At 44.7% G+C, this 24,513-nt stretch overlaps 1 protein-coding gene across 3 annotated transcripts; it reads right to left on the bottom strand.

Moving 5' to 3' along the window:
- Positions 1-158: 158 nt before the first annotated feature.
- Positions 159-15,977, bottom strand: USP44 (ubiquitin specific peptidase 44). Of its 3 annotated transcripts, none has more exons than XM_052667375.1 (6): positions 15,899-15,977; positions 10,584-12,095; positions 2,917-3,115; positions 2,330-2,438; positions 1,282-1,487; positions 159-892 (listed from the first exon to the last, which is right to left on the bottom strand). In XM_052667375.1, exons 2-6 carry the CDS (start codon positions 12,012-12,014, stop codon positions 696-698), a joined length of 2,142 nt encoding a protein of 713 aa, XP_052523335.1. In that variant the 5' UTR covers positions 12,015-12,095; positions 15,899-15,977; the 3' UTR covers positions 159-695. The 3 variants fall into 3 exon arrangements, with proteins under 3 accessions (XP_052523335.1, XP_052523334.1, XP_052523336.1); XM_052667374.1 differs by lacking the exon at positions 15,899-15,977 and adding an exon at positions 15,135-15,555; XM_052667376.1 differs by lacking the exon at positions 15,899-15,977 and adding an exon at positions 15,135-15,555 and having other exon boundaries at positions 2,330-2,408.
- Between the last annotated feature and the right edge of the window lie 8,536 nt (positions 15,978-24,513).

Raw genomic sequence — 24,513 nt, 5'->3', positions numbered from 1 at the left:
GATTGAGATCCTGAGCAGCCTGAGCTGGTAGGTGGCAGCCTTGCCCCTGGCAGAGGGTTAGAACTAGAGAAGCGTTATGTCCTTTCCCCCGCCCCCCCAAGCCATTCTGTGATTCTATAACATTTAGCATAGCTCTCTTGAAGGTGTGGGGAGAAGAGTTCAAGCAAATTTCACTTTAGTCAGGAATACAAAAAGTTTCTTATTAAAAGTTCGGTTACTATTCAACGTGTAGAACATTTCTTGCTGGTGAATGTTAATATTCTAAGACCTAGTAGCAATTCCTGCAGAAAGTAAGAGTCATGATATCATTAGAACTATACTATAAAATGTACACAGGCATATATAGAAAATTAACCACAGAAACATCAGTTTTCCATTGAAAGTCATTATTCTAAACCAAAAAGATTATCAAAATACAAAAACAGCTTAAAAAACAGCCTGAGGTAAGAGTTAAATGCAAATGGCAATCTTTTTCTTAAAAAAATAACTGTATTGAAATTCTAAGTACTTAGAAAGTTACTTACTGTCGATAAAAACTTTCACTAACAGTCGTAAAGAGCACTTTACCTAATACAAAAGTATATAAACATTGTACAACAAAGTCAGAAAGTACAACACTGTACTTGCATTTCATTTAAAAATATATAGTTACAACAATTCAAACTTCACCATACACACAGTTAATTGCCTTTGGATTAGCTGCTACTGCTGTCCACAGAACAGTCAGCTAACTCTGTGTGCTGCTGACTTTCAGATGTGCTAGGACATATTTTACCAAGTCCATTTGCCTGAGAAAGTCGTTGGCTGTAAAACAAAATGTAGGCTTGAGCCTTGCATACTTCTTCCATAGTGCACATGTTGAGTTTTGAATCATTGCAGTGTACCCAAAATCCTGAAATGGAGAAATACAGCAAACAAAGAAAACAAAAATACCCATCAGGACACTGGTCACTGGTTTGAAGTAGACTCAGTCTACTTAATCTCATCTAACAAGAGTTGCTTTGAAATAGTATGCTATTTCAATTGAGCTACTGTATCTGTCTCTCCAGTTTAAAAGCCCAGCTAAACTTCCTCAAATTTACAAGAGAGTTTAGAGACAGAATAAGCTTAACTTGTCAATAGAGAAATTGCACTGTTTTGGCCTACGAACTGCAATTCTCATTGCAGGCAGCTCAGCTAGAAGTGACACCCTTTTGCATTTGAGGAAAGATAGCAAGTCAAGCAGTTTAGAATTATGAACACCCTTTTCTCCCACACTTGTATTTCACAGCTGGTTCCTACCTCCTTCTGAATTGTAGCAGTAGGCAGTGTAGTGCCCTGAGCCAAATCCTTTCCCGTGATGCATTACTACAGCAGACAAGTCGTAGATAAAGCAGTCGGGTAGGAGAGACTTGAGGGATTCTCTGCAGCAGTAAGGCTCCATGTTCAGTATTTGATCAAAATTAACATGCACGCCGATCTTTTCGCGATGATTGCGTCCTGACCACCTAGAAAGTTAAGTCACATGAAAACTTACGCTTTTTAGAACAAACAGCTCTGAATGCTGTGTTCTGAAAACAAACAGCTAGCTTTGTTGTTGTCTTTGCACACAAAATGAATGTGAATTTGCTATTTTCCCCCAGAAATCATCCCCCATAGAATCAAGGAATGGCTTGAGTCAAAAAGACCTTAAAGCTCATCTAGTTCCAATGGCCCCCCTGCCACAGGCAGGGATCCCAAACACCTAGTTCAAGGCCTTTTGGAGTGTGTCTATAGTACCCACTATCTTCATCTTCTGAAAGATCCATCTTAAGATCTCACTGTAATTGTATTTCCACATACTAAATGCCCTTTTCAGTTTCCTTCCTATTCTGGACCAGTTCTGCGCCAATGCCTGGGCTATGAGTTCTCAGCGATGCAGCCTTCCCTTCCTTACTCTCAAGCAAATGAATCAGTGTATTTGGTTATATGAAGGTTATGTGAGACTTCTAATTGAATACAATCTCAGCTTGTACACTAGTGAATGAATGTTCACTTTACTTGAGGATAACACAATCAATGTTTACCAACAGAGTTCACAGCAGGATTAGTAGAAAAGAAGGACTGAAAAGAAGGATAAAATAATTTTGATATTAAAGTAGCAAGTAGTTGGAAAACAAAGAGACAGTTCTCTACTTATATCTTACTGATGTTTAAATTGAGAAAGGAAAATAAGTTTCTGTTACTATTCCTACATTTCTCACCATACCATTAACTGAGATTAAACTGATGTTGAGGAACATTGATCTCAAACAACGGAAGAGGACAACGTGAGTCAATCTGCAATGCTGTTTGTTGTGGTTGTACTTACCTAAACCTCTTCAGGTGTAATCGGAGAACCTGAGGTAGTCGACACACCATAAGCTGCTTCTGAGCTTCTGTGAGTATAACTGGTTTAGAAGAAAACTTCCTGCGTTTTGCTGAGGCCAAACACACAGTTACATAACACAGATCTCGCTAATAGCCTTGTATTCATCCACCGTATTTGTGTGAATTTCAATAGCTACAGAATGCATCTCCTTAAAAAGGATACATAAGAGATCCATTCTGCAAGGCTTACTTCATGATTTGAGTGTAAAATACTTGCAGTCACTTAGGTCATGCACTTCATTTTAAAAAGCTGGTAGGTTCTTCAGCTGGGAATAGCAGCATCCCCATGAGCGTGTGATCAGACTTCATTTAAGAAAAGGATCACACTTTAAAACATTCTTTGAACTGTTCCCCTTCTAAGAAATAATAGCTGCCACAGTGACAAAACAGCAGGACATAAGGAGAAGAACCTTGCTTTTAATGCAACATATTTTTAAGACTCATAGTATTTTACTACGCTTTTGCTGTCAGTCTGTTTCATATTTTACACAGAGAACATATGTATGAGTACATACTGCCTTTACTCACTGTTGCACTGATCACACGCATATATCTTTCCTTCCAAAGCTTCAGTTTCTGTAAACTTGGCCAGCATTTCTGTCAGCGGACAGGGATACTGCGATGCCATCTCCTTGCCATTGCAGTGATACCTCTCGGGGAACTCCAGTGACAGGTCCCAGAAAGGTTCTATGGTGTTTGATTTATTGTCACAGGCAAGGCACGTAACCTGTAGAACAGTATTTCACAAATTGGTTACGCTCAAAAGTTTATGTTGCTGAAAGCATTCCATAACAACATAGCCCCAAATATACACGCATTATTTTCCTAAGGATAACCAATGGAACCAAAACAGAAGGTGCAGTCATTTAAGAAGAGTAATGCCACAGCTCATCTCTTTTCTCTGAAGCAGCATGTCCAATACTGCTACCACAAATGGCTAAGTGCTTCTATGTTTTGCTGAGAAACAAAGTAAGCGTCAAAATGATTTGTGTGGCACTTTTCAGGAGAAAGCAGACAGTGGAACTGCTGGAGTCTTCTCTCTGAAAATAAATACTCCAGGTCGCTCCTTCAAAGAAAACTCAACAAGGAAAAATAATGCATTTCTTCTTTCAGTAAGTGGATGCATCAACACACTGGGGAAGGGGCAAGCACTAAGACAAGGTAAATAAAATGTCAAGAAGAAAAGCAAATCAAACTCAAAAGTCCAGATAAGACAGCTGGAGGCAATTAGCCCAGGATAACATTCAATATTTAGGGAAGTAAGTTAAAAGCAGTAGCTCTTCTAAGCTTGAACAGCAAAATATTAGATCTTTGTTTGTAATGCAGTCTTCTAAAGGCCAGGTCAAGCTACTAACAGAAGAGTGCCACAGCATTTCATTCTTCCTCCTAGTGATCTCCATCCTCTTAAGATCCATGTGGGTGAATCATTCTTCTGAGTAGCTGAACTTACACAGTAGTGAAACTCCATTTAGACCATAATTAGAATAGTTCATAAAGGCTATAAAGAAACAATAAGTTTATGTGAGACTAAAGATGCTCCCCATCATTCCATGCAACAGTATAAGTAGGATACAATCCTAAATTTGAGTTTTTTACTGGGAAGAACGTATTTATTTCTCAGCTTACAAGTTGCTGTTGACCACTAGACCAAGCAGCTCAAACCTCAGTGCTCTAGCAAATACGCCTTCTGAAAAACTCCACACAAAGCTGGCTTTTAACTGAGCTCAGACAGCTGTGACAAAACTTCCATAACCATCCAACATGCTCCCACGTGCCCCCCAGTAACTAAACTTTACCATGGAAAAGATTACTGGAACTCAAAATTTTCAAGTTAGACTTACTTCTGAGGTAACTCCTACCGACCAGCAGAGAATAACAGCTGGGTGTGATGAGAAAAAAAATATATTTGTTTTGTAGTAAGTGGAATATGCAAGTTTTCAACCACAGGGCTAAATAATTGCCATGTAAGATCTCTGTAAGCGTACTTCCTTTTTAAGGGAACAGCGCAAGTTGCTTGGAACAACTAATGCAAAGACACAGTAATAAAGGAATGGAGGTCCACAATGGATCCAAGCATCGCTGTCAAACAGGCAAGCCTTGGTGTTGCTGTCTGACATACATTCAGAGTAGCTCCCTTCAGTGAGATAATAAGCCATGCGAGAGTGAAAATGTACTGTTCCATTTGGGAGCCCTTTAATTTTCCTGTGAAAGTTTGCTGTTACTTAATTATTTACCCTGCTTTGTTGCTTTGGGACGATTTACATAAAGGGAGATCTGTCCACTTATGGCACCTTCCTTCTGTGTGCTCTTTTGAGTAGTTATTTAATGCATTTAGCAGCCACAAAAGCTTATACCCAATTCATGCATTAGCTGCCTAACGCACGCGGATGTTTGAGTACAGGCACACGTGTTTAGCAGCAGTCAGGACAGCAGTTCATTGCTTTACATTCTAAGAAGAAAACGCCTCTGCCTTGTTCTTAGAAAACAAAACTTCTGATTTACACAGCAGAAAAGAGACTCTTTTGTTTTAATTTACGCTGACAGGAGCCTCGTTTTTAAGCGTGAACATCTGGCAACGTTTCAAAGCCACAAACTATTAGTAATTCTGAGCTGGAATCTAGACTTGGAGACGAAATGATCCGCTTGGCCACAGTTCAAGCTAACTCCAGCATAAACACAGGATGACTAATAGATTTCTGCTGTACAAATGGGTGATTTTGGTGGGCCAAAAGTTTATTGAATGGATGAGTTACTTAAGCGAGAATTTGCTGAACTTGAATGCGCACTGAAGATTAATGGGCTTAGGATGAAGTACACACACACGAACACAGAAGAGGTAATTTTAACAAGTCCTGAGGTTTTAAATCCAGCTTGCCATGTTAATAACCTAGCTCATTTTAAGATCCTCTTTCTCAACTAGTTAATAAATGCTATCCCAAAGGAAAACAAACGCGTAATTGGCTCAGCTTCCAACTTCTGTCCCTCAGAGAAAAAAAGAGCAGACCCATGTAGTGATGCACAGCTGCACCAAAGGCGAGTGGAGGAAACCTGTTAAAAGAATTATCAGGGCTATTGGCAAATTCACAGCAGCCAAGTACCCTGGCTATCTGAATAAATATGCACCCAACCCTACCGCCATTGTGCAATAGCTGCTCCTGTGTGCGCCCACAGAGTGCTAAATGAGATGTAAATAGGGGCAGGAACAAATATCAAACCTATTTCCCTGTGCTAGGCTCCAGTTCCCCAGTTGGGTCAGTGAGAAGCAGGAGGATCTCTCCCTCAGCTAGAACCCATCTGTGCTGGGGCTCACCACACTGCTCCCATCTTTCCTAAGAGGGATCGCTCATGCTCCTCTGGTACCCACAGAGCTCAGCCCTGATTTCTGTCTCTTCAACCCTTTCTTTTTGGTATGACCGTGCACGACAGAAACAAGGGAGTGAATTTGGCTGAGCAATGTGATTAGTGATATGTGTATTTTACAGCTGTGCTTTTGAAAATCGAAGTTTAATTTCACCTCTCCCTCTTATGTTCTGCAGTTGCTATTTTAGGCAGTCTTAAAGTTGTCATTATAACAAATCTGCAGAAGTTTACATTAGAGCTAAAAAAGTGAACTACTGTTTTTAAGCTAGCTGAAATCCCTACTTTGTGCTCTGCCTGGCCATGCTCTCATGCCTTGAAATACGAGTGCTATATACAATTGTTTGGTTAAAGCTCAGCATTCAATCGTGGGCCAAAGGCCAGACTGAAAGGAGCTGGGTCAGATTGCTTGACTCGAGCTAAGAACGGAGGCCGCTCAGACAAGCATCACTGAGCCCGCAATAATTTGATGGACAGCCACTGCCCCAGATGGCATTCAGCCTAAATGCAACCAAAGAAAATAGTTAACATATTGCTGCAGAAGAAGGCAGCTCCAGCATCAGCTCTGTTTTGCCTGTTCCCTACACTTGCATGGAAGAAAGATGACTGCTCCCATCCTTGTTCTAAGAACAGTAAGTTGGCCAGCCGTTTTTATGCTTTCACTACTACGAAAGTTTTCACTCTATAAGCAGCTATCTATTTAAAAATAGCAGTTGAATTTTTCCACAGTGAAGTAATCAAAGGAAATTTAATTTCTAGGATGCTGCTACAATTTGGCATTCCAGCATAACAGCCTGTACTGTATTTCTTCAGTTACAAACACAACTGGAATTTGTAGTGATGAGTGTTCACCATCACCAAAACGATCCCTATCTATCTAACACAACAATGCAAGCAAACACAGCAAACCACGGTCTGTGATTCAATGGCCTCTTACAGATCAAGTGAAAATGCTCCCACCTGGGTGCAACTGGACAACCATTTTGTGGTTCAGGCGATGCAGAAAAGCACAGCAGCTCTACATATAAGTATAAAAACCGGCACACTCTAGGTATCAGAACTCAGAAACCAGCATACAGGTTGCGGGTTGATGTAAGTTTAAACACTCCTGTCATCTACCTGGAATTCTCACAGCTTTTAGTAGTTTATACCCATACTTCATACCCAGCACAGCACAGCTGCCACCGCCGCATTCCCCCCCCCCCAAGCCACACATTTACACTCAGAGCACAGCACCCAAAGCTGAACGGCTTCAAACAACTCAAAGATTGCTCATTTCCCCTATTCTCAGCCAATCTGTCCCGAAGCACACCAGTTAAGCATGTAAATGGAGTAAGAAGTGCATAAAGAGGTGCCGCCTTTTAAAAGCTCAAACTTCATTTACATCTGTTAGAACCGAATCACTCCCCGGGTCTCCTGCATATTCATTTCTCTGAGCACTCACTGGGGGAGGCACGCTGCCCACATTCTGTCTCAGGCATTTCCTAGCGCTAGATGCGAGCTTGCCGCTCGACACACACCAGTTTCTGCTAACATCATTTCTGTAGACGTGTGGGGACACAGTTTTCCAAACGCGGTGCTGAAAATACACACTTGCTTGGAAAGCAAAAATCTGCTATTACAAATCACGGATTTCTAAAAATATACCTGCCCACAACTCCCTGCTTAAGGTTAAGGGGGGGGGGAAACCAACAAGCAAGCCCTGAAATAAAGATAGTTTAGAAATTGTTGCATACCGTGCTAATTAGCTGGGACCATTCAAAAAGCTAAACCAAAAGAACCTCAGGGACAGCGGCTAACCTACTTGAAGTGTCCTCGAAGGGCCTGTGGGTCAGTTCACATCAGCATACCGTTGGCACAAAACTTCCCAGTGCATTTTCCTTTGCTTTTCCCATTGAAGGATCAAGGATAGGAGAGAATGGGTCTCCCTGCTTCCACAAGAGTATAAGCACGGGATTGAAAATAACTAAGTTTTTAATGGGGATGTTGGCATCTCTTTGCTGTCCCAATGAGGTTGAGAAGGATGGGGCCACTGCTTCAGCAGATCTGTGTCTGAAAGCATTTGTATACAAGGTTTATTTGTTTGCCCAAGAAATATTACAGCACAACACTCTTCAGGAAATCACTGGAGAGAGACTAGCACGTAAAAAAGAAAGGAGAGGATTTTCCAGCTGTGTTTTAAATACTCACAGTTTCCAAGGGAAAGTTTCACAATCAATACTGTAAAAATCTCTAGCCCTCAGAGGATCTCAGAGTTAAAAAAGCTGATAAAAAAGCCAAGAGGCAATTTAACTGTCTAAAGTCACGCTATTTTTGGAGTTACTTGTTACTTAGTTTTGTATTCCAAAAGCAAGTAGGAGGTTTCAAGCAGTAGCTGGGAAAGACTTACTGTGAATCAGCTGACTGAGAACAGAACGAAACAAACTCATCTAAAAGGTGTTATTGTTTTGACAGCGCCTAAAGCTTTTCCTGGTTATCAAAAAGAAACCTGAGTAAGATTATTATACACTCTGTTCCCTTCTTATATTCTGAATAGTTACAGAGGTGAATCAGGCAGCTGTTTCTGAAGGCAAATTCCAGACAATGGTTTCCCTTCAACTTAAAACAGAATGGCTACGAGAGGGACAACGTTTTATTGCACACGTGAAAGTAATGCAAAACCAGAGTAAACATACAGCTTATCTGCATTGTAAGCGATCCTCTGTGTACTGTATCAAAAACAGTTCCTGAGGTTTAAAGGTCAAGTAGACTGGCTTTGCTGCACTTGAGTGTCTCATAGAATCAAATACCTTTGACTAATACTTTCAGTACTAATGGATAATAACTTTTTCGTGATGCTGAAATGGAAGGCAGCTGCTGCACAGATTCTCATCTCCCCTTACTCACTGAACTAAGATGTGGTTTACAAAATACTCTTGATTAAAGAGCCACCTAATTTTTTGAACAAACATAGCATGCTATGGCTCCAGCTACTTTCTAGAGGAAAGCTGTACAAGTGCTACAGCTTATAAACAGAAAACACTGAGCACTTAAGGAAAAAGACTACATTCCTTACGGAACTGCTGCATGTTCAAAATGCCAGTGAAAAGTAAATTGAAGAAAGGAGTGAAAGAACACAAGGGGCTTATTGGGAGGTCAGGTGCTGGGCACTATCTGTGAAAACTGCCTCAGGAGCCAGGGAGAAATTACTGCAGCACACTTTTTCTTGTTCTGCTCATTCTAGGCACTTTGAAGTTCATCAGTGCTGAATTTTGCACACAGATATTGGCCATCTGGAGAAAAAGAAAAGTGTGTTGTGGTCATTGCATAGCTTGAATCTCTTTAGTTCCCTTTCAGGCTCACTCGATGACACTTGAGTGAATTCTCATTAGTCCCCTCCTTAGTTACAGGAACGTGGGAGGGTTTCTAGTCACAAGCCTTTTTGGATAAAGCTAAAAAACATGTGAAAGAAGCAATACTACTGAAAGTGTCTTCAGAACCTCAGCAAGTCTTCCAGAAAATGATTCCTATTAGAACGCAAAGCACACCTTGACAGCCTGCCTAAGCAATTACTTTGTTTTTCTATCAAATTCGCTGTTGGAGAGGAATGTGATTTTCAAACAGATTCAACAATATGATACATTAGACACTTATATCAGTCCAACCCTTATACGAGAGATAACCACCTCAAGGAAAAAGTAAGCATGCCAGTAGAAGTGCTCTTACACTGGGCTAAGCAGAAAGTAATGGATAATCTATTTTTATTAGCAGGTGTACCAGTTTCTAACAGTTAAACCCTAAAACGAACTAAAAGTCAATATATTCTGCAATACAACTCTAATTTTAAGAGTCCTGCTGGCTTATAAAGTTTACTGGTCAAAGCAGAAAACAATCCTACCTCAGCTAAAAAGCATTTAGCTTTACATACACAAATACTGAACAAGCACTCTAGTTGTCAAAGTAGAGGCAATACCCACAATTTTGTTAACTGTCCCAAACCTCTATTCGTTCACACAACGTATCCAACAAATGTTTCTGCACTACCTCAGCGGTGTCTGCATTTGTACCACAGACCACTTCCAAAAGACCTAGACTATCTCATCTCAGCCTCTGTTCCTCTTGTAGTGCAGTTAGTTTTATGATGCTCTCAACAGAAATCAGCATTTATTTGTTAATTCACAAATATTTGCATACACAAACAGCTGGGGTATGCATAATAGTAAGTGGGCACATTGATGTACTTAACAGGAAGCCAAAAAGAAAACACGAACAATTAGGGGGAAAAAAAAGGCAGTTTGACAGAAAAAAGGAAAACCACAATTGCCTTCACCCCACAAATTTGGTTCCTGTGTCTAAAGAGCTTTCTGTATCTTTCTGTTGTAATGGAAAGGAAGGATTAGTATCCTGGTGCACAACTATAGCCGACTAGGTACTTTAATCACAGAATGGCCTGGGTTGAAAAGGACCACAATGATCACCTAGTTTCAACACCCCTGCTACGTGCAGGGTGTCAGCAACCACCAGACCAGGCTGCCCAGAGCCACATCCAGCCTGGGTTTTAACTTGTAAATTCTTTATTACTGCATCAGTTGATGTTCAGAAGCAAAGCCACATGCTTATCAGTAACTTCAAGAATGTGTTTTACAATACTAAATTTATAACTTTTATGTTCATCAGGTGACTCTTCTATTTTTGGGAGTAGCCAAATGACCTTACTTCTAAAACTGTCTGTACTATATCCTCCCCATCCCTCCTCAATAGTTAAACATGTATTAACCTTTGAAAGGTGCCAATCGTTGGCCAGTATAAATCTGTAACTACAAATCATTGCACATCTTAAAAAGATAACAAAATCATACCTGACTTAATAGCTGTCCGTGAAAAATGTTGTTCACCACATTCAAAACCTGTTTTATAAGTTTTCTTTGAGCAGCAGGGATGAGAGCTGGGTATCTGGTCCCCGTAGTCTCCAGTTCCTGCTGCACTTTATCCAAAAGTTCACAAAGAAATTCCTGAGCATCTTGTTGGGCATATCCTCTGAAGGCTGGAATTAGTCTCCAGACAGAATGAAGCATGGCAAAAGGAGACACCAGCGCCCACTTGCCAGACCACATCACTTGAAACAGAGTATGCAGCTCGTGACAAAGAGAAATATGCTTTGAACTGGGCTCCCTGGGCTGAATGAGTTCCATATTTCTACTTTTTGATGCTCCTCCACTTAATCCAGAGGATAAATTAGATCGTCTCACAGAAGATGATCCCCTTCCTTTCTCTTGGTTCTCATTCACTTGTAATGTTGAAGCAGTTATTGACGAGCGCCTGGATGAAGACCTGGTTTTACCACTGGCTGCTGTTGCCAGCAGTTCCTGAGTTTGGTTGAGATCAAGCTTTAAGAAGCATTCTCGAAAAATAAGTAAGTGACTTAATACCTGCAGGATAGAATTCATATAGCACGTGTTTCCCAGGTTCCTCAGTCCTGTTACCCCGGGAGTCACGGTGGGCCTTCGTTTAATTGGAGAGTCACCTATTTTTTTCAGTCTTACTTCATCTGAGGTATACGTTTCTTTCAACTCTGACACAGATTCCATGTTCTGTGATGTCTTTTGCATGACAGATGTTTGTGAGGACATTCTCATCTGGTTTTGTAAACGGCAGCTCTTTCTCGGGGGCATCTTTTCCATCTCTTCCTTCAACTGGCGCTTTCGTTCTTGTCTCCTCTTCCTAGCTTTGTTCCTCCTTTCCTCCTCTTCTTCCAAACGCTTTTCTTCTTCCAAAATCTTTTTTCCGCTAGGTGTCAGCTGGAACCACGACCTGAATATTTTGCCCATGAACGCACGCCTTCTGTGCCACAATGCTGTGAACATGCGGTCCTGATTGCGAAGCAAGGCCTGGGCACCGTCGTGTGAAAGGTAAGAATCATCACTGGCACCCATAGAACGCAAAGTCCTCCCACTACGAGTAGTACACTCATACTTTTGACTCTTGATTGCACTTAATGTACTTCGCAACAGTTTTATATCACCAGTTGCATTATCATTAAGAACATAATCATCACAGAGATAACAGAAAACATACAGCTCATTTACTTCCAATGCCACCGGGTGACCGTTCTCCTGAAAGTGCTTTAGTGCATGTTCTTCAATGTATCTCCCACACGCCACGTGTGAGCAGCTGAGGCATGCCCACACAGACTCGGTAGTATTGCAGTCCATGCAATGCCATTTCTGTGGATTCAGAATGGAGTGATCTTGGGCCAGTCGCAGGCGTCCTATGTGCTTACACTTATCCATTGTTAGAACTGAAACTGCAGAGATACGCTAGCAAAATACATCGTCCAAACTATCTTCTGCCCGTGACATTTCCATCTGCAACTAAAAAGAGAAAAAGAAAACAACACAGAAGGTTCATAAATACCCAGCTGATTCACTTTGATAGATATTAATGTATCAAACTCCCATTTGAGGTCAAGATCATGATCTTCTTCCAACTCAGTCCCACCAAATGCATCATGGCACTCAGTTACACAGAGTCAAAATGAACATTACCATCTGCAGGCTGACCCCCAGACTAGTCTCATTGCTGCTGTTCAGATTCCCAGCACCTTCTGGCTCAAGAATGAACCATACTGGCCCAGGTTTTGTTTGTTTTTTTTTCCCCACTCTGTCTCCAAAGAAGCAGCAATTTAATTGAAGCACACTGCCCGAGAGTTTGGATAGAACCATTTGAAATGTTCCTATAATTCTATCTCTAAGCACACAGGTGCAGGAGTGCAAGGTTCACTTAAATGTATTATGTTTACACAGTACACCTAGTGTAGACGAACGAGACTTTATACAACTCAAACCTTTAATTAAACCACACCTTTAATTAAATCACTGCAGCTCAGGCAAACCTTATATCAATGCATCCTTCAACAATGTATTGTCAAATAAGTATATTTTAACAAGTGATCCTAACACCAATGGGGGAAAAAAAAAAAAAGAAAAAAAAAAAAGGAAGAAGATCTGGAAAAGACGACTTCTTTCTTCACTAGACAGAGATGCCATTAGATATCTAGCTCAACTCGCTAAAAACTTTGTTTAAAAAGGCATTTTTCTAATTATTGTCTTTAAAAAGTCACTTAAAAACGTGACTAATGTTGGCTTACATCCTTTTATAAGTTTATGTGGTATCATTTATTTGTTCAAACCTGCTGTATTTACTTTCTCCTGTAAGGTGCATTTACCTAAAACAAATAGGCAGGCTCTGACTAACAGGAATTAAAGAGACAGTGATTCATTCTTTCTTCGCCTTCATAAAGTCTAAAGAGAGATGGCAAAACCAACCCAGTTGAGAGAGATCGCCTAGAGACAAATGATGTGTCGGGAAGCAATTATGTCTGACCTGGAGCATTTGTGCCCACGATGTCACTGACTGGAAAGCCAAAATTAAAGCACACGCAGCACCAATCTGAGCAAGCACAGTACCCACCAGCTGAAAGTTACTTCACTTGGGCAGGACAAGTGCTTATGAAATACACAGGTTATGCCAACCAAGAACTAAGCTTTGCCATTACAAACGTGTGCATAATGTGGACCTTGCCTGGGCTGTACATCAAGGTCCAGGACTCTGTGTTCTACAGATGAGTAAGCCAGCTGATTTAGATTGCTCTGGATAGAATCCAAAGGACCTGACATGCAGAAGAAATGATTAATTGAGTTAGAAAAGGTGTCTGCCGTGCAGCCTTGCACTTGATCAGGGGAATCCTAACATCTGATGACGTGACATTGAGGAAGGGAAGCAAGTATAGAAACAGCAACTGAATAGGAAAGCAGCTTCATTTTTCACCTGGTAATTACACTAAAACTGTAGTTAAAAGATTTAACAACAGCAACATGACTTCGATCAGCTAATCATCCTGTGGCTAATGCCCATTAAGCTGTTTCAACACAGCTACCAAAAGCTGCAACAAATGCACACATAACTGGCATCCAGAGCTGCAGGAGTTGAGTTCCTCTTGCTGTCAAGCAGGAAAGGCTGAGCCAGCTGTAGCGAAACCAGGAAAAGTGCACAGTTTTACAGGTCTGTCATCCTCATTCAATTTATCTGAGAGCTGCCTCCCACCCATACGAGCTGCACCAAAGGATTTTGGGTGCCGTGACCTCTGGGTACCCACGTGGTGAATCCTAGACTGAGCTCCAGCCCCGGCGCTCCAGAGGTCAGGATCCCCCCAGTACCACAGCCAGCAGATCACAAAAATAAGGGCTTTGCTGAATGCTTTCAGCTTGCTGGCGTCCACAGCATTCATTCCTTCTAAAAGGCAGTCTATTCACAGGCTGCTAATGAGATTCTTTTGCAAGTAATTGTCCATACTACATTTGTTTTTAATACTGTTTTTGTAAATAAGACCACTAATTTTACTCCGTGTCTTCCCTCAGTCTGACAACTTTTCCCCAACAGAGATGAGCTTCTCTAATAACGATGTACATAATACAAAGAACTCACATACATCTCAGAGTTGTACGCGTGGGTCAAACCTTCTTAGGAACATTGGAGAAATTCCTAAGTACCACATGAGCAGCAATTAATTATGGTAGACAGAATTATAAGAGATGAGATTCAGCTCTGTGCTTTAGAGCTAAGCAAAACAGACTCTCCTGCACAACATGTAAGTCCTTTCCAGCAGGCAAGAAAACCAAACTGCTTTCCTCTAGGGCTGCTGGACACAGCAACACCATCAGTCACCGTGTACTGTCTTACCTCTTAAGTCATGCTATAAACGCTGTGCCTTATCTTTTCTCCTTATGATATTATATGTCCAAACAACTATTTTTCATTTGAAATGTAGCATCAAGAGTGACAGTACAGTGCTTACATGGGTGAACGTAAGCACAGCATGAGTTTAGGACATGAGTGCTAAAGTACTAATACTACATCAAATGGGAAAGTTTATAACCTTCACATTAAAACCGAACAGATTAGAGCTGGCAAGACAAATCAGGGAAATAAGACTGAAGTTGCAAATAATGTGTAAAACTCATTAGGAACAAAACAAACAAAACTGGATGCTGATTGATACACCAGGTAGAAATCTGCAGCTGAAGTAAAAACAAGTAAGCTTTGCACTGCCAAAAATCCCTAAAGAAAGTTATTCAGCGCTCCTCGTGCTTTCTTCTCTCCCCGGGCTCAGTTCTCTGCACACACACAAAGAAACCGGGAATTAATTGCCCAGCGGTGCAGAGATCAGCCCCCCGTGCAGCAGGGACTGAGCGCTCCTGAAAGCGGCGAGCTGCCGGCCAACGGGCACGGCGTCTCCTCGCGTCCAGCTTCCACCAGCAACAAACACACACGGACTGCGATGTTTATTCTCAATAAGCTCTATCTGGACCTGACTCTTAGGCTCATCTCTTTCCCTTCCTCAGGTCTCCTACCTGCTGCACAGCTGAAAAACAGCGATTGCAAGTTTGGGTAACGCGCGTTGCTTGAAGCTAGATACACGGTTTCCTTGAGACAGATTGCTGCCGGTTTTTGTTTTTGTTTGGTTGCTGTTGTTTTTAAAGCCGACCGAAGCGAACCCGCAGCCCTCAGGCTAACACTGAGACCTAAAGATCTGCAAAGAAACACTGCGAGCGATTTCCGAGCGGCAAGCGCGCAGCGCTGACACGAAACCCCCCAGCCTCCTTCCTTCGGAGCCGCACAGCCCCACGGCTCGCTTTTCATCGCTCGTGTTTTTCTCCCAGCCAAGGAACGCTCGTCCGGTAACGCTGCCCGTGAGGAGGCACAGGCAGCGAACGCTGCTAGGAGGCTACGTTTAAAGTTTCTCCCCGCCAAGAACGGCGCGTTTCCCGCAGCTGAGAACAGGCCGACGGGTACCTCGGACCCGGGCACCACTTCGTACCCCGCGGCTGCACGCGGGACGCTTCAGGTTTAACGAACGTCTCCGAGCCCCGCCGGCCCGGACCGGCCGCCTCCCGCTGCCAGCCCCGACGGAGCCCAGCCGGTCCCGCGGCTCGCACCGCCGCTCTCCGCCTCCCTCCCCGAGCCCCTCACTCCTCAGGCTGAGCGAGGACCCCAGGACCCCGCTCCCAACCGACCCTCCGCCCGCCTACGCCCCGCTCGCTACGCCTCCCCAGCTCTTCGCCCCTCACCGGCCGCGGAGAAGCGACCCGTGCCGCCCCGCGTCGCCCACACGCACCCGTCACCCGCCGCTGCCGCCATCTTGCCCGCCCCGAGCCGCAGCCTCCTCGCCCCGGCCCCTCGGCGACGTCAGCGCCGCGCGGAGGCCACCCCCCCCTCCGCCACGCGGGGATCCCCGCCCCGGGCCCCGCCGCCCCGAAAGCTTCAGCCCTCTCCCTCCGCCCCCTCACGGCTCCGGTGCCGGCGGCGGGGCTGAACTTCGCGACGGGAGCGGTCGCAGAGGCCGCCTGCACAGACAGAACGACACGGTTCGCTGTGTTGCTCCATCGCTCTGCTTTTTTTCCTCGCGCGTGCTCAAGCAGCTTTATTGGTCAGCGTGCCTCCACGCAGCGTGCTGCCTCCGGGAGCTCTGCTCTCCCCTCTGCTCGCGAGCGCCCGCGCTCAGAGTGCCTTCCCCAAGTGTGTCGGACCTCACGCTTCTGTTTCTGTCCTCGTGTCGTCACAGCCTGCTCTCCCCGCTCCCCAAGCGTCCGACGGGCCCTCGGTCCCGAGCTGGGAACGGCACTCGTTGTGCGGGGGTGTGTGGCCCCGGCACAGGGCCGTGGGGGGCTCAGCATGGCCACCAACTTCTTCCGGCCCCTTTCATCGGCCATTCACACCATAATTACGATCCTCAAAAATGCATTTTCATTCATGCCGGTCTCTATTTGTCAGCCCATCAGGTCCTCAGCGCAGTGCTGCCCCTTTCTCCTACAGCAGACAGCACCTATCTTCCCAAACCCCGGTGTAGTGTGATAACAGAGATTTGCTATGTCTCTGTTATCTCCACGGTATCCGATTTTACACAAAAGAGATAAAGTTCCTCTTTTCCTCTCTCTTTTTGTTAACCAGATAGCATTTCAGCTGGTTTTCACTCAGCACAGTTCATAGCTTTCCTGATACAGGGCCATCTTCAGCCTCTCCCTGCATGTTGGCTAATGTGCCGCAAAGTATTGATTTGGCTCCAGCCAACAGGTAAAGCAGCGGATTGCTGTGCTGCTCCTGATTACATTTGCTGACCTTTCTTTCTTCTTTCTTTCTTTTTTTCTCAGGCTTATGCACAGCCATGCACCTATCTCTCTAAGTAATGGCCACGTTAAATCATTCAGGGCTGGGAAGAGAATTCTTGGGCCTGAGGGACATACACAAAGCCCAGCTCCTTCTCACCACCCAGACATTATAGCGGGAATGTGTGTGATTTATTGAGACAGCCAGGAATTGATTTCCCCGAAGTAATTTAATTTGAAATTCATTGGGTATTTATGAAAATGGATGGCAGATATATAATGCATTGTCAAGAAGCAAGCAAGTGTAGTAAATCCTTAAGAGTAATGTGATCTCTTATCTTCCTATCACATACAAAAACATTCTCTGGAGGGGAGAGCGCCGCCTCTGACTCAGTGTTGAAACCTTTCTAATGCAGCAAAGACTATTTTTAAATACTCCCTCATATACATACTATATACAATATGTATGTATTGTGTGCACTTACCAAAACATATTTATTCAGTCCATTGGACAGACAAGACACCATAAGCTGTTATTCTGAATGAGGCATTTGAACTTCTGTACATTTCTGAAATCTTAAATGAAATTAAAAGTGAGCTTAAAATAAATACAGAGCGACATCTGATCTCTTTGAAGCAAACACCAATACTGTTTTGCACAACTCAGAGAGGCTCTGACTGGCACTGCTTGCTCTGGGACTGCTCTGAGTTTGAGTAGTTCCTGCTTTATACTCCTCCTGGGGAGCAGTCAGCTGCTCTGAGCTGTGAGGCAATGGGTAAGGAACACTGGTCATCAGAAAACTTGTTCTTTTGCTTTTGTGCTGGTACAGACGTGTCCTGTGCAGACATCAGCAGATGGTATGGATTTAATTGCACATCTGAGGCACAGAAAATAGATGGGATGAGGGAGGGATAATAAATCACAATATTTCGTAGACCAATACAAACAGCTTGATGGCTTCCAGTTCAGCCCTAGATGATAAATAGAAACCTATCCTTCTGAAACACTTTAGAATGGTACATTCAGAGGGGAATCTTGGAAAGCTCATCTACAAGCTCATACAGGTATGCATTAATATTTACATTGCTTAGGAATACTTTAGGCAACATCTGCAATGGGCATTAGTTGTGTTGTGTGTAAAAGGACTGTTTACATGGGTGGATAGTGATAGGACAAGGGGGGATGGTCTTCAATTGAGACAGGGGAGGTTTAGGTTAGATACGAGGAGGAAGTTTTTCACACAGAGGGTGGTGACACACTGGAACAGGTTGCCCAAGGAGGCTGTGGATGCCCCATCCCTGGAGGCATTCAAGGCCAGGCTGGATGTGGCTCTGGGCAGCCTGGCCTGGTGGTTGGCGACCCTGCACAGAGCAGGGGGGTTTGAAACTAGATGGTCATTGTGGTCCTTTTCAACCCAGGCCATTCTATGGTTCTATGACTGTTCCTCAATATGACTGAAATGCTTTGATTTGTGAATAAACAGATTTTGGGAATGGCGTGGAATTCTGTATTTGTGAGACCCTGAAGATAACACCTGATTTTCTTCAGTACCTGTGGAATTTGGACTGTGATTTGGTTTTGAAATGAACAAAGTGGTTATTTAATTCCCATTAGAGTCAGCGAGGGCTTAAACCAGCTATATCTGCTGCACTTTTAGTGTGTGAAGCCTTCAGACAGGGCTGGCTGGATTGGTACAGGGCTGAGGGCTTGTGATGCCCTCCTGGTGTGGCAGCTGGGGATGGGGCAGGGAGCCCAATGGCCTCTCAGGTGGCACCAGCTGCCAAGACAACACACTGAGCACTGGACGTTCCCTTAGGCCAGCTCCAAGCACTTCACACATTTCCAGGCAAATGAAGACAGACTCATCCTTGTGCCTAAAGTGAATTAATATTAAGGAATTCGTTTGTCTGAGCCCGAGTCTATAAAAAATGTTAAATGAACCAAATTGCCTGATAAAATTGTTTTGTTGTTTAGTTATAAAATCTCATTTTTAAATAGTTTGAAATAAAAGTGAAAAATCAGCCAATAATTGTTCAAGCAGGTGCTATAGTTGTTCACTCAAATGTCTGAGACTCTTAGAAGCTCTTTCCTTATCAGGCACTCGGTTGTCCTTGTGTAGGCGCTCAGCTTCTGAGTCTCAGCTGCACTGTAAATCCTGTTGCTTGGAGATGCTTGCAGAGGTCTTCTTCCTGTTGCTCTTTCATATGAAGCAGTTAAACACATGCAGGAATTCTTGAGAGACATAATTTAGCAGGACAAAACTGGCGTCAATCAAATCTTGCAACTGCACTTTCTAACTGCACTTTTCCACCTGTACAGTGGAAAATACCTTTTGTTTTCAAGCTCAGGACTAGTCTCCCACGACTCTGAACCCAGATCATCCTTCCTTGTCGATATTTTCTTGATCTGCTCTCCTGGGATCTGCCCCTTCACATGGGAGCGTGAGACACGATGGACATTTTGTTATATTTCCATGGGGCCTGCCTTTAGTCTAGATGTTAGAAAATTTCTGCATGATGTTGGAGCTAGCAAAGAAAAGGAATGTCCGAGGGTGGGTTTGTACTCCTGTTCAGTGAAGAGAAGGACAGAGAAATGCCCTCTCTGCACCTCCGTGTTCTGCACCAGGCTGCCTGGAGGCCTGGCTCACGGTCTGTGTTTCCACCAAGCCCTTGCTGGGAGCCTGGGGAGCCACCGTCCTGTCCCTGCCGTGCACAAAGCGCTCCCAGTGCGTGACCCCGCTCCTTGGCCAGGCGCTGAGACCTTTTCTTCTGCTCTCAGGGCTTGTTCTGCATGACAGTGCTTGTGTCTTAACACGGCTTTTGTGCAGCAAGCTCAGCCCCGGGATTTGCTGCGGATCTCCCACCGTGCTCCATGGATGTGGGACCCCACTTTGCTGGAACCGCTGGGAAAAGCAGAGTGCCGGAGTGACAAAGGGCAGCTGTGTGGCACAGCGCCCGCACCCCCGTACTTGTGTCGGGTGAGGGCTCGGCCGCCTTCCCGCAGCACCTTGCAGCGAGGTGTCTGTCCTTCCCAACGCAAAGCGCCGCATGGAACCACATCCACGGGTGGGGCTGGGGTTAACGAAATGACTTCGGGTCACAGAGTTTGCTTCAGCTTCAGCCGAGCTGAATATCCAGCTTCATACCAGCGCTAAGTGCACGCACCCTGTGGGGGCTGTGTGTGCCTGCAGACCCGAATCTGCACATAGTCACATTGACAAATCATCCATTTCAGACCGGGCTTGATCTGCCACAAACACAACCTGTAATTCCATTAACGAGGTATCCCACTTGGTTTACTACTCCTATTTTTTTTCTCTGCACATTCGATAACACTTTATTCCCCTTTCTTCTGTTTGGTGCCTGTCTTCTTTACGTGAATTTTGGCCGTGCACTTTTAATAGTCTGTTGAATTTCCGTAAGCTTGTAAAATACTCGGCTTGCTTCTTAGCGAGCATCTCACGCTTTGCTCGGTACCGCCGTTGAGAATCAGGTCCTCAAAGTTCATCTGTACATGGAAACAACAAATCGGGATTTGGAGAAATTCTTGCTGCCGCGACACAATGACGGTGTCTCCGCCTTCAGATGTAAATGTCTGCGCAAAAGCTGCTTTTAAATTAAACTGTGGCGCAGTTCGGTGAAGTTTAGCCAAAGAATGTATTTGAATGGAAACGCTTAAACGATACGTTAGGATTTGGTTACAGACTTTGCATTTGTTTTCTGAACCAAATGTAAAACAATTGTGCGGCGGCCCACTGGAGACAAGATTGTCTGTGTTAACGATCAGTGCTCAAGCGTTTTAGATTTCAATCTTAAATTAGCAATTTAAAGACAACAAAGAATGATTTTCATGCTTGTCAGTTCTGATTAATGTAACATTAACCCCAAGAGAACGCTACATCGCTCCACCACTTTAATTCAAGTTGCAAGGGAGCAGCCCTGGGAAACGAGGAGAGGATTTGGGTTGTTTTTTTGTTTTGTTTTGTTTTGTTTTTAACTCGAATCGTAAATGTACCGTTGCCTATTGCTGCTGTCTCTTTCTTACTGCGGGCTCGTGGCTGTTATTTTCTGTCGTTTTCCAAGCTTTGTGACAACGAGAGGTTTCCTAAATTGCAACGTAACGACGTAACGCCATTTCAGCGCCTCCTCGGGATAGCAGCGCTGATTTTGCCATTCCTGTGTTGGTGCCGCGGAGCCACTGCTCATGCCATCGATCTGATCTCTGGAGAGCAAAACTGCTCAGAAATTTATATGCTTCTCCCCTGCTGAGTAAATAACAGAGAGATGAAACAAAACCAAAACGTGAAAGCAGCACATAAAATAATGGCAGTATTGCTGTAAAAATGGTTGCTTTTTGATTTGACTATAAAAGTAAATTTTGCTGTAATTTTCCCTACTGTAGAACAGGGGGTTGCGTGTTTCTGTTCAGTATCCCCAGTGTGGGGCTGTGAGAGAAGCGTGTAAGGGGATGGCTGTCAGAAGGGGAGAACAGTAGAGCGTTGCCATGTGGTGTGGCTCAGTGTGTGATGGGGGCCTGCAGCTCCCCTGCCCCTCACAGAGCAGCATCAGGCACAGTCCACAGCGAGGCCTGGTGTCAGCATGGATGCTGTCCCCCAGAAGGAACATAATATATACAGAATCATAGAATGGCCTGAGTTGAAAAGGACCACAATGATCATCTGGTTTCAAAGCCCTGCTGAATGCTGCTAGACTACCAGGCCAGGCCTTCCAGAGCCACATCCAGCCTGGCCTTGAATGCCTCCAAGGATGGGGACCCACAGCCTCCTTGGGCAACCTGTTCCAGTGTGTCATCACCCTCTGTGTGAAAAACTTCCTCCTAATATCTAACCTAAACCTCTCCTGTCTCAATTGAAGACCATTCCCCCTTGTCCTATCACTATCCATCCTCATAAACAGCCATTTCCCCTCCTGTTTGTACTCTCCCTTCAAGGACTGCAAGGCCACAATGAGGTCTCCCTGGAGCCTTCTCTTCTCCAAGCTAAATAAGCCCACTTCCCTCAACCTTTCCTCACAGGAGAGGTACTCCAGCCCTCTGATCATCATAGAGGCCCTCGTCTGGACCCACTCCAAAAGCTCCATGTCTTTCTTATACTGGGGGCCCCAGGCCTGGATGCAGTGCTGCAGATGGGGCCTCACAAGAGCTGAGTAGAGGGGGACAGTCACCTCCCTCTCCCTGCTGCCCACCCCTTTTTTAATGCAGCCCAGAACACAGTTGGCCTTCTGGGCTGCAAGCGCACACTGCTGGCTCATGGCCAGCTTCTCGTCCACCAGGAACCCCAAGTCCTTCTCTGTAGGGCTGCTCTCAAGGAGATCTTCCCCCCGTTTGTATAAATACCTGGGATTGCCCCGACCCAAGTGCAGCACCCTGCTCTTGGCCTTACTGAACCTCTGGGATGTGGTGCTGTGATTGCAATGTGTTCACTCAGCCCTCGTGCTCCTTGTTCTCTTCGTGCATGTCTAAATGAGGACTCTGAGGCTGTGTGAGATGGAAAAAGCAAAACAAAACACAGCAAACCTTGGAAAATTTTAGCTCTCCAAATCACAGCTATTAGATGAACACTTCTGTATACAAACTTATCAGGACTTCCAAATAGTCCAAATATATTCTCTGATGGTTGCAATAGCCCTCACCCAACAACTCCTCCAAGGAAAAAAGCGAAGACCTTAAACCTTCAGGAGAGACACAGAAAAAACTGCTTTCTTCTATCCCAGCTGTTTATATCTATTTGTGTGTTTCCAGGGGTTTAGGCCACATTTTGTTTTGCTTCCCTCCTGTTGCTGCCTAAACACTGACATAAGAACTACCAGCTGCCTCACATGAGACCGTCATGCTGGGATAAAGGCACAGAAAGACCTCCTGCACAGTGTGCGCTTTCTGTGCTTGCTGAATTTCCACTGAATGCAGGGGGAATTGGAGGATTTGCAAGAAACATAGAGCTGCTCTTGAAGCATGGTTTATGCTTCACATATATATTTTTCCATTGTATGTGTGTATTTGGAAGCATTCACGTATTTACAGAAGATAGGTACATGCTCAGACACAGATATATATGCGTACACATGGTGCCTCATCAATGCAACGTGACTTTCCACTTATATGAGAGGAGTGCTGAAGAGGCCCAGATGCTGGCAAGTACACAAGTGGGCAGCTGAGCACCCACCCCAGCCATGTGCCAGCAGTGGGTGGCTGACAGCAGATCCTGGATGAGGGTTGCCCAAGGCAGGGTGCAGCTTTGCCTTTGTGCATGCCTCCCAGCCCAGAGGTGCACTGTGTCCCTCCTTTGAGATCCTACTAACTCTGTGATGCTGATGTATCAGCCAACTTCTGGACTGCACATGAGGAAGCAGTCACACAGTCCCTTTCTCACAAGCTGTGATGGGATGATGGCAGCATCCTGCTCCCTCAAACGTGCTGCAAATCCATAGTGAGAGGAAGTTCCTACAGTGAAGAGGCTGCCTTTTAAATGGATGACATAGGAACAAGGGATAGGAGAGGAAGTACGTGGTATTGATTTATGGTAGCTGTCATGCTCCTTGGGCTGCTTCACCTGCATGAGGCCAAGCAGCAGCAAGCTCTTCTGGGTGACAGCTGGCTTTCCAGAACTTGAGGTACCTCTCAGAAAGCCCTCATGCAGGGAAAAGAAAAATATTAGGAACATCTGGATCCATGCTGGAACACTACTTAGGTTTTCTCCTCACGGGGAGTTCCCCCTCAGGCAGTTATGGAAGTAAGGCTGGAAGGCCTGTGTCACACATTGGAGGAGCTGGCCCCACTGCGGTCCAGTCCCTGAGTCACTGCCTGCTGGGCTGAGGCAGAGCTGTGCACCCTATGTGCCAGCAAGAGGGGAAGAAGGACAGTAATACTGCAAGACAGAGTACTGCTTCCAGGTCTGAGGCCTCCAATATAAGAAAGACAGGGAGCTGTTAGAGAGGGTGCAGAGGCGGGCCACAAAGACGATTGCAAGGCTGGAGCACCTCCCCTATGAAGGCTGAGGGAGCTGGGCTTGTTCAGCCTGGAGAAAAGAAGGCTACGGGGTGACCTCACTGCAGCCTGTCGGTACCCAAAGGGAGCTTACAAACAGGAGGCGAGTCAACTCTTCAGAACGGTAGATAATGGCAGGACAAGGGGAAATGGTTTTGTGGAAGGAGGAAAGATTTGGATATCAGGGGGAAGTTCTTTACTGTGAGAATGGTGAGGCGCTGGAACAGGCTGCCCAGAGCGGTTATGGAAGCTCTGTCCCTGGAGGTGTTCAAGGTGAGGTTGGATGGGGCCCTGGGCAGCCTGGTCTAGTATTAGACAATGGGGTTGGTGGCTCTGCATGCATCAGGGGTGTTGGAGCTTGATGATCCTTGAGGTCCCTTCCAACCCAAGGCATTCTGTGATTCTATTATGATGTTCTGGATTTGCCCAGGCGTGGAAGAAAATTTTGGCTTTCTGGCCTAACCCAGGCTTTTGACCATTTCTGATTACACAGTAATGACATTTAGCTCAGTTTGCTCTGCAATCACTCAGTGCTGCTGCTGCAAGGGCTCATGAAAGCTGTAGTTTCAAAACAGATGTGATAGTGGTTTATGTGGGATGGTGTAATTGCCGTGGCTCTGCTGC

The sequence above is a fragment of the Tympanuchus pallidicinctus genome, unplaced genomic scaffold, assembly GCF_026119805.1.
Source record: "Tympanuchus pallidicinctus isolate F22 unplaced genomic scaffold, pur_lepc_1.0 scaffold8, whole genome shotgun sequence".
Lineage (NCBI taxonomy): Eukaryota > Metazoa > Chordata > Aves > Galliformes > Phasianidae > Tympanuchus > Tympanuchus pallidicinctus.
This window is presented reverse-complemented; position numbering and strand designations above follow the sequence as displayed.

Coding starts and splice junctions, on each gene's coding strand:
- USP44 (XM_052667375.1), bottom strand. CDS start 12,014: ATGGATAAGTGTAAGCACATAGGACGCCTGCGACTGGCCCAAGATCAC. Junction 3,116..10,583: donor ACGGACAGCTATTAAGTCAG/GTATGATTTTGT, acceptor ACTGTTCTACAG/GTTACGTGCCTTGCCTGTGA. Junction 893..1,281: donor CTGCTACAATTCAGAAGGAG/GTAGGAACCAGC, acceptor TCTCCATTTCAG/GATTTTGGGTACACTGCAAT.